This window comes from Montipora foliosa, chromosome 5 (assembly GCF_036669935.1).
Source record: "Montipora foliosa isolate CH-2021 chromosome 5, ASM3666993v2, whole genome shotgun sequence".
Lineage (NCBI taxonomy): Eukaryota > Metazoa > Cnidaria > Anthozoa > Scleractinia > Acroporidae > Montipora > Montipora foliosa.
Window position 1 is genome coordinate 5,295,293 of NC_090873.1, and position 10,000 is coordinate 5,305,292.

Below are 10,000 nucleotides of genomic sequence, written 5' to 3' on the forward strand. Positions count from 1 at the left end.
CTTTCTTACAGCATTCCAAACCAAGATCTACGGGGACTTTATTCTCGTCTCAGTCGAAAGTTCTTGAATTTTCGTTTTCGTTCTTCCGGTTCAATGGAAAACAGAGATTTGGGGCGAGATGGGATTATGACGTCATTTCAATTTTCGGAACAAAATAATTGTTGTATTTCTGCATATTTTTGTTGGAAAGAAAAGGAAAGAAAAAAAAGCACAAACATCTCCCAAATTTATGTTAAGAGTGGAAGAATGCTATAAACACAATTGCCATGGTGTCAGGGGACTCGACAGTTAAAAAACTCGTTTAACTCATCCTGCTTAAGCAATTCGTCACTCGACCTGTGTCCAATCCCAGTGTGGAAAATATGATTCAAGTGATCTAATTTCGAAATAACCCTGTGAGCTCTTTTGGGTCACTTATCCTTTCTTGGCCTTGAAGGAAAATGGTGTCTGGTTTGGCTATATACCTAACAAGCTGAAGAACTCACTGCTGAGCATGAAAATTTACTTGATGAAACAATTTCAAATAAAGGAAACCATTTTGCATCTGATCAGGACTGACTGATTACTAAAGAGTTATAAAGAACCAGAATGCACAAACAGCATAATCACTAGCGTGGCACATGTGTGCACTAGGATTTGTTATTTTCCCTATGCTACGCACAAAATGAAAGGGTTGGTTTCTGAAGAAACTGTAGTAGTTAGTTTCATCAAGCTCTGACAAAGACAACATCTCACAATCTTCTTAAGGAGGTTAATTTACCTCTACCAACTTGTTTCATAAAACCATATTTTTTATGTGCACACAATGGTTTGTCAAGTTAGCAGGACAAATTCAACAAGATTGTATGCTTTCCTGCTTGATGTCATATCACCAATTTGATCACCTTGTACTGTAAGTTACAAATTCCTTATTTTTTCTCACTTCAGTAATTTAATGAGAAGTACAAGCCCTTGAAGATTCTGACTCTTACAGTTAACATCTCAGCAACCCTTAAAACTTGCTGCAGTTATGCAAGTCTTAATCACTCCTTTTGTTTTTTTTGTTGGACTGTTGTTCAATTTGTACACTTTTTTTTTTCAAAAAAGTTTCTTGAAAGTGTCGCTTTCTTTAAATTTCAAAGTTGTCTCTGTCAGTAACAGTATCAGAGGAGGAATACATGAATCTGCATTGCTGTTCTTTGAAACTCAAACAGAATGGGACTGGCTTTCCAGCTACTTAATTACATGTGTTGTGAGTCATCATGCAGCACATTCATGTAATTGAAGCATTATCTGCGATAGACACCGGTGGTAAGCTGATGAGAAATGCTGCTCGGCAAGGCTCAGCCCATTTTCTCCACTGGAGGTTGTGCTTGTGAATTTTCTGTTCCACCATTTGCCCGGGCTGAATTTTCCAGGGAGAAATTTTCCAAAACCTCAGGGAGTCCAGCTGTTGTAACATTTGCATGCCCAAGTGAAAATACATCGGGAAGTGCATTACGACGGCCAGTCCTTCCTGTCCTCACAAAGTCATCTACAGTAACCCCACAGTCTGCCGCAGCGCATTCTGCCATCCTGAAGAGAGGAACACATGAATGAGTGAATAGGCCTTTAAAGAAAGAAAGAAAGAATGAGAAAGAGAGAGTCTTTAATACAAATTGATAAGCTCTGAAAAGAAGTTGTCTTACTTCAATCCTACACATTTATTGACAAAAGCGATGAGCAATAATATAAGAGAATATAAGTTCTCCTTTGCAGGAATTACTTAAATGTTCAGCATTCAAAGTTAATATGTACAGATGGTTTGCAACCAATCTCAAGACACACAGATATAAATTACGTAATGTACAAAAATTGCTGGTGGACGACGATCTTTTGTTTTCGTGCGGCGATGACGTAACAATTCATGATCAACGAATTATAAAATTCCGAAAAAAGCCTGAAAATTTGAAAACTTTGTGAAAGGTGATTCTTCAATTAGTTTAATTGAGTTGTTCTTTGCAAAAGAATTTTAAACCAAGAGCAAAGAGAAACTGGATCCCACAGTAACCCACAGACACCGGAAAATTGAAGCAAAACAATACAAAGAGATTGAAATCGACATTCCTCGTGCAACAAAAAAAACACGGCACGCAAGAAAATGAAATAAGATGTTAGTTGGCGTGTGATGATTTCGCAAGCTAGCACTACACCCTTTCTCTTTCCATTGTTTTAATATCATTAACAAGAGACTGTTGTGGTTTCAGGCGGCCAAATTTTTACCTTCTGTGCCTTCCGCCACCTTGACATATTAAAGCTTACATGTACAATAAGAGCGTACGTAACTTTCACTGGAACAGACAAAGGGATAGATTGGGAAGAAAATAGCAATGATACAAGCTTAACAAGCAACTCACAAGCCACTCACAGATTAGTCACAACAAAATCCAGAGGAATCTACGAAGATTATCGGCTGAATTTTCCACAACAACGAAAGCGAAGGAAACAAACATCTCTTGATAGGTCCCGTATGCAGCGATTTTTTTTCTCTGTCGGAGGTAGTGAGGTGAAGATCCGGTAAAGTTCCGAGAAAAGAGGGAGGGGTCTGAAGAGAGTGAGTCCTATTGTTCTTCTTTCACAACAAAAATGGCGGCCGTCGCTGAGAGCTCGAACTCGAACCCATTAGTACAGCCATTATTGACGGATCTTTATCAAATCACCATGGCCTATGCTTATTGGAAGAGCGGCAAGATCATGGACAATGCAGTATTTGATTTGTTTTTCCGTAGAAACCCTTTTCACGGAGAATTCACCGTCTTTGCAGGGCTGGAGGAATGTGTTCACTTTGTTAGGAACTTCCGTTATTCGGACTCAGGTAGGAAGGCTACATTGTTACTTTGTTCAAGACGACCTATTGAATACCTTAAATCGAAAAAGGAGTTAAAAATATTCTATTATTATTGAGAAGAAGCCGGTTGACGGGCCGTCGCCCAATTTGTAAACTTATACGCTTAATTAAATAAATTGAAGTAATGGTTTATATATTGGTACTCTGAATTTGCAACTGGGCAGCCAACATATTCAGAGCTGTTGGATGCGATTCTTTTCTTCGAAAGTATTGCTCATAGTGAAATGCGAATTTGCGCCAGCTGCATATTTCAAGCTGGATGCCATTGTTGGTAGAAATACTCTCATTCTTCGATCGCACCAGTGAGTTGGCACACTTTTCCTATTACGGCGCAATTCCATTATTCTTACTGATTCAAGTACTTGCATTGAAGAAAGGATGGCGAAGAATTTGCGTATAGCTCATGAGGACAGAGAGCTATCATCGCTTAAAGTTGTCATTAACAATTCCATTTTTTTTTATACAAATTAGATTATTTCTTATTTCTATGACCACACCCCAACCCATCTGCTTAGCAGCACAAACACTTGCCATGAGTGCCTTGGTGATGAAAATGTGTTTGTTCACCTGTTAACAGCTGGCCAATTAAATTGGCACGGTGGCTAATCTTATTAGCTGATTATTGACTTAAGCATAAATTTAAAAAGTTGGAAAAAAAGGAAGAGGCTAGGCCATTATGACTTAGCTACAATCTAAAACCCAAATTATGTAGACATAATTAAATTGAAATTCCCTCCCATTGTAAATAGCACCATAAATAGGACTTTTGCGTGATGCTGCCATTTGACTACAAGTACCAGAATCCTTTAGGTTTTGCTTGTCTCGTGATAATAAGAACTATTGTTATTTTTACCCCACTGGGAAATATTCAAAATTTAAATAAGAAAAGAAAAAGCAAACTGAATTCTAGCTGGTAGTTGTAGTCAAATGACACCATTTAATACAAAAATCCAGTTTCATATTTTTTATCTGTCGCAACCCTGCTGCCATTGATTGGTTCATTGGGAAGAGATGTCATGGATCTTTTTTAAAAAAGAAAAGTCTTTGGCTGTATTGTGCTGGAAGTGTTTCCTATTGCTTTTATGCAAAATCCAGTTTTACCCGTTATTCTCTTATATCTGCATCAATAATTAAGTTCAGTAACTTAGTAGAATTTTTGTTTATGCACAGTACTCATGTCAACAAATTTGGTTTTCACCCGAGCTGTGGACCACAACAATAATAATAAGAAGAATAATAAATGCATTTAAATGCATTAGTTAAAGGAGTTAACAACTAAAGAGCACCCTTGTTGCTACTTGGTCAGGTTTGTGCGTGTACTTGTGGCGTTTGTTCTGGCAGCGTGAAGGGTTCTGTCCTCCAGCATGGTTCATAGCGAGTTTGTTTTGGCATAACCCCAATCCCCTTTTTTAGTTTTTCCACTGATAGTTCAGTCTGACGGGTGCCTGTTTTTAAAATTCCTTGCGTGGGGGCTCATGGCTGGGTTGTGGCATTTATGCTAGCCATGGGGGTATTATTCTATCCAGGAGCTGGTTGCCAAAAGTGGAAACCCCTGGATATCCCAGGCACACAACCCAACTAAGTGATGCAGTTGTTAATAATAATAATAATAACAATAATAATAATAATAATAATAATAATAATAATAATAATTAGAATGATAATATATAATAGACTTGTTAAGTTTAATAGCAAGTTCAGGAAAGTCAGTGACGATGTCGTGCGCGGGAAAAATACCAATGAGAATCCAGAGTAGAGAAGAATTAAGAGTTGATTCCACTCTATCCTCTATTCTTGTTGGTATTTTTCTGCCGCCGCCATTGCCACTGAGGTTCCTGTTCTGTTGTTAAGTAAGCCTAAAACTAACCAGAGCACCCTGAGAAAAACCTCTGAGAGCAGAGAACAGTAAAAAAGTCAACCTGCATGCAACATGCATGTGATGCCGAGTCTGGGAATCTAACCCAGGCCACATTCATTTGGTGTTAGGGGAGTGCTCTGACTACAGCATTCCAACCCTGAGACCCAGACATCACTTCTTTCCATCCCTCAAACTGACATTTCCCTTTTTATTCAACTTACACAACGTACAGTCTACTTTAGACTTCAAATCTACTTCAACGAAACAAAGATCTTAAACAACCTGAGAAGATTCACAATAGGCGAGGCAAAGAGTTGAACCCGGATCGATGGCTTCACCTTGCAGTTTCCGAGACAACCTTCCGAAAAACTGAATTTTTTAGAGTATTGAAATAGTAGTACCTGGCAAAACAATAATTATTGAAAGTTAACCGTCTTCAACGGGGTTTTTAGACGTAAATACTGTAGATCAACGCGGCATAGCTTAGAAACGCTATTTCTTGTTGAACTAAAGCTGTAATTCTGCCTGTTTTCATTCTTTTTAGAGCGGTAAGCTTGTCAATATTAACATGGGATATTTTGTCGTGTAATTGTTACGAAGTGTCCAATGTCAGTTTGATGGATGGAAACTAGTGTTGACCCTGTGACCCAGTGCTGAAACTTAAACTTTACAATGCTATTGCCACTTATCTTAATTTGGCTATATAGAGTGTTTTCATGTCATGTCATATTGTGTAAATACATGTGCTTGAAAAGTCATAATGTTTTGTATCATTCTTATAGAATTAGTGCATACAATAATGGTTAATGCACTCTGTATAAATGAGCGACTTAATTTTTTTGCTTCCTTACGTACTTTAAGCTACGGAAAAATGGCTACTATGTTTGTTAGACGTTCAGTTTGTTGGTGTTAATGTTTTTTATCTTTTGATATTTTGCTCCAATAAAATGTGTACAGTACTGTATAAACCCTTTTTGTTTGATTTTTTGTTTTCTTCTGGAATTTCAGACATTTCATATCTAAAGACAGTGCTTCCTCCAACTGTAGAGGAAGAGTTTTACAGTTTCCTTCGAGAAATTGATTCTAGCAAAGTTACTCTCAGCGCTCAACTCGAGGGAAGTTTGGTGTTCCCTAGGGTACCCCTAATTCGACTGGAAGGGCCACTTCCAGGTAAAGCTGTAGTCAATATTAATGTAATTTAACATAACATTTATATATATGATAATACATTTACAATAATTTTACAATGTGCAGTATAGTCTATATGACGTATTTTAAGTCCTACGACAGTATTTATTACCCTCCTCCTTCTCCTACTTGCCTCAATCAGTTGCTAAAGTAATTGTCTGATATAAGTTGCACTCATTACACTTTGCAATGATCCTGTCCCCCTCCAATTAAGCCGCCAGCCATTCCCCTTAACCCTTTAAGCCCCAAGGGAGCGCCCATTGATGAGTAAAAGTGCCTGGCGTTTATGGACAAAATAAATTCTAGAAGTGGTAATAATAATATTGGGAGTTAAAGGGTTTATAGACTTCTTTACAGTTGTTTGCTTAGTTACCTCCAGGCCTTTAAACCGGAAGAGATCTTTTTTCGCTTTTATCTTGTCTTGAGTCACAACCACATTTTCATTGGTACATGTATATGTAAGTAATTTCTCCATTAGAGATGATAAGTATAAAAATCTGGGACTAGACACCACTGTCCTGGAATGCGAAATGTTCTCTTCATCCGGTTCCCAATAAAAGTGTGTGCTCAAGCTCCCAGTTGTCTTGTGATTGATTCATGTGATTGCCTAAGTATTATAAATTATTATACTTTATTTTATGTTGTATTTAGTGGTCCAACTTATGGAAACAACTATTCTCAATTTAGTAAATTTTGCTAGGTGAGTTATCAATGAAATGTGGGATCATTAGGGCCGATTTACACGATACGATTTTGTCGCATTTGACAAGCTCACGACAGGCCTATGACATGACTTACGATTGTCGCAGCGTTTTAAAACATGTTCTAAAATGCTACGACATTTTTTCTGACGTACACAACAATCGTAAATCATGTTGTGGGCCTGTCGTAAGCCGTTGTCGCATGCGACAAAGTTGTACCATGTAAATCGGCCCTTATAGTGATTATTACATGTATAATTGTTGTTATTGTTGTTGTTAGTTGTGTCAGTACATGCTCTACGATTCACCAATTTATAGTAGCCATATCCTACTCTGTATAAATTAGTGCTCCTCATTTTGTTCTAGACTACTTCAATGTGTTGACATATACAGTATAACCCATGACTGTGAATTGCAAAACACACTGCTCTGCTATTGAGCAATCAAGTCATCATTGTGCAGGTCCATGGATAGTTATTAGTTTTTAATATCTAGCAAGGAATTAGAGTTTGGTGGAAGTCACATATTTGAAATATGCTTATGAAACAATTTTTCTGAGTGAAAGATCGTAGCGGTGACATGTACATGTAGGCATTAGCTTTTAGCCAGGATTTGAGAACTGGTCACCCACTAATTTAAATGGATGCAGACCCCTCCTAGGGGTGTCTACTGGGACATGCTCCCCCAGAAAAAAATTGAAAAAAAATGAAGCATCTAAAGTCACTGCCTTTTCTATCAAGAGGAAAATAAAATAGACTGTGAGTTTATAATAATATTAATTGAAAGATTTGCAACTTTCCAAACCCAGTTGAACTCTCAAGTTGGGCAGTCAAAATCAAATCTATGTCAAAAAAAAAAAATTGTGCAAAATGTGGGCATCCAAAAGACTCCCAGATGCCCATCTCAGTGGCTTTTAAAAGCCTTCACGTACTTGTTCCCACCCGTAGGGAAACAGTAGACCATTTTCGAACTCTCATGGCTGGCCTGGGTCTAGCATGAAATGGAGGCTAATGCGGGCAAATCGTTTCAAATGCAAAGTAATTTGCCCGCCTTAGCCTCCATTTCATGCTAGATCCAATCCAGCTGTGAGAATTTGAAAAAGGTCTATTCAAGTTCTCGCAAAGAACACGGCTTCAATACAGTCTAGAACAGGCCCCCTCCCATGGTCTTCTTGTTAAGAAAATCCAGGTTTTTCTCTGTTTCAGCTGATTCACTGTAGATAAATCCTTTTCTTCGAATTCAAAAAAATAACTTTTTGGCATTTGCTTTGTCAGCTTAGTCGCAACTAATGCTGCTAGATTTCGTCTTGCGGCTGGCTGGGACAAAGGATTAATAGAATTTGGTCTTCGAAGATCCCAAGGACCTGATGGAGGATTATCTGCATCCAAATACTGTTATATTGGAGGTGAGCTTAAAATGTCAGTGATGATCATGACAAGTGGGAGCTTAATGGGTTTAGCATTGTATTTTCGCGTTCAGCTTGTTACAAAAAAAAAAACCTGTCCACTCAAACCAAACCACAGGATATAGTAAGCTTCATGCAATCAAATTTGTTTGACAATTTTTTTTGTATGAGAGGTTTGTATTTGATATGTAAAGGTCTGGGAAAAAGAATTCAACATTTGCTTCAGTGTCCGTTCGAGTTTGTGGAACGATGTTGACTGCTGGGGTCACAGGGCAAACAGTTTAAAAAAAGATATCAAAATCTGATTCAACAAAGCTTCACGAGAGGCCTGGTATTCAGTCCCTGGCTGCATCCGCCGTTGGACATGGATACGTAATTGAGGCCCATTTCAATTAGTAGGGCTAACGCTCACATGGTTCATATGGGGTACAAAACTAGCACTTCACATTACACTCTAATCAGTTAAGCCTACGTAATTGAGAGACTGATTAGTGGGCAAGTAAGTAATTTGATTTTGGATAAACAATCAAGAATAAAAATCAGCGATAATAGATTGGATTGACTTTTCACTGACTCACCCATCATCATGAAACTTTAGAGTCGGATCTCATTGTATAATATTAGGCTGATTTAGCAACAGAACGGGAACGTCAGTGGCGACGGCGCGCGCAGAAAAAACACCAATGAGAATTCAGAATAGAATAGACTCCACTCTTTTCTTCTCTATTCTAAATTCTCATTGGTAGTTTTGCTGCGCGCGACGTCGCCACTGACGTTCCCGTTCTGTTGCTAAATCAGCCTAATAAAATGCTTGTGAAAAACGTGTTGCATACATTAGATCTGCATTCCTTGCTCATTGGATTTTTTCTTAACGGCACGCAACACGTTTATCACAAGCATTTTATTATATAAGAAGATCCGACTCTAGGTTCACGAATTTGAAGATGATTAGTGAGTCATTGAAATCGCTGATATTTATTCTTGATTCTTTATAATAAGCAAGTTGGTGCCAAGATAGAAGAACGCTGCCGATGCTGCTGTCAACTGGCAGCAGGGAAAGACGACTGCGACAAGTGTGTAACTCACTGTTTTATAGACTTGTCAGTTCATTTAACTTTCTGTTATGTCATACAGTGGTGTATACTGATGTTGCTTCTCCGTTTTTTTTCAACCAGGGTTTGATGCTACAAGTAATGTCTTAGCTGGGAAATTGTCTGGAATTCCGGTGCGAGGGACTCAAGCTCACGCTTTCATTACATCGTTCACACCAGATGAACTTCAAAAGGTTGGCAAGCTACAGCCTGCCGATTCAAGTCAAGAATCAAGAGACTTCTATCCAGTTGTATGTGACTGGTTAAAGAAAGTTACCCCGGTGTTACGCATACTGGAAAGTGAAGTTCATATGGGCGAACTGGTAGCCTTTTGTGCTTACGCCGTGGCTTTTCCAAAACAGTTTCTTGCACTTGTTGATACGTACGATGTCATCAGGTAAATGTTGTTCACAAGGTATATGGACATTTCGCTCTAGGGCATTTAGACCCGGGGACAATTCGCCCTCTGAATAGAAAAATTTGTTTTAAAGCGCTGAACATCGTGGATAAGTACGTGAAGAAGCGATCTTCTTGTTTAGACATAAGGACCGATTTTGGTGATATTATTGCGTTGGATTTTAAATGCTTTGTTCCATGAAAGGTCATGGAGATTTGGAAATTGCTGCATTTTCTTTGCAAATTACTAGGTCTGGCCGGACAAAAGGAAAGCGCCCTTAGTGAACACAATTTACAAAGTCAATTAGAAAACAGTCCTAAGAAAATACGCGCGCTGATTGGTTAAAAATCGTGTTTCTATAACTCGTTGGAGACACAGAACTAGCACGACCTGTTGACGTAGTGATGGCGCGATCAAAGAGAATGTACATTTTGACAATTAGAGTTAACAAGTTGTTCGCACTGTTTTCTAAAAGAAATAGAAAACATGTACTC

At 38.3% G+C, this 10,000-nt stretch overlaps 1 protein-coding gene and 1 long non-coding RNA gene across 2 annotated transcripts in view; one reads left to right on the forward strand and one right to left on the reverse strand.

Annotated features, from left to right (window-relative positions):
* LOC138003459 (uncharacterized) overlaps positions 1-2,530 on the reverse strand; it is a 2,677-nt gene extending 147 nt beyond the window's left edge. Inside the window, exons 1-2 of the long non-coding RNA XR_011123555.1 lie at positions 2,387-2,530; positions 1-1,554 (exon numbers count right to left, since the gene is read on the reverse strand). The exon at positions 1-1,554 is cut by the window's left edge and continues 147 nt beyond it. This is a non-coding gene — a long non-coding RNA (uncharacterized lncRNA). The remainder of the gene's footprint in view (positions 1,555-2,386) is intronic.
* A 50-nt stretch (positions 2,531-2,580) lies between these two features.
* Positions 2,581-10,000, forward strand: part of LOC138003458 (nicotinate phosphoribosyltransferase-like) — a 19,298-nt gene continuing 11,878 nt past the window's right edge. The window contains exons 1-5 of the mRNA XM_068849541.1: positions 2,581-2,833; positions 5,733-5,894; positions 6,564-6,612; positions 7,888-8,018; positions 9,194-9,506. Of these exons, the coding sequence (XP_068705642.1) occupies positions 2,605-2,833; positions 5,733-5,894; positions 6,564-6,612; positions 7,888-8,018; positions 9,194-9,506 (884 nt within the window). The 5' untranslated portion in view covers positions 2,581-2,604. The remainder of the gene's footprint in view (positions 2,834-5,732; positions 5,895-6,563; positions 6,613-7,887; positions 8,019-9,193; positions 9,507-10,000) is intronic.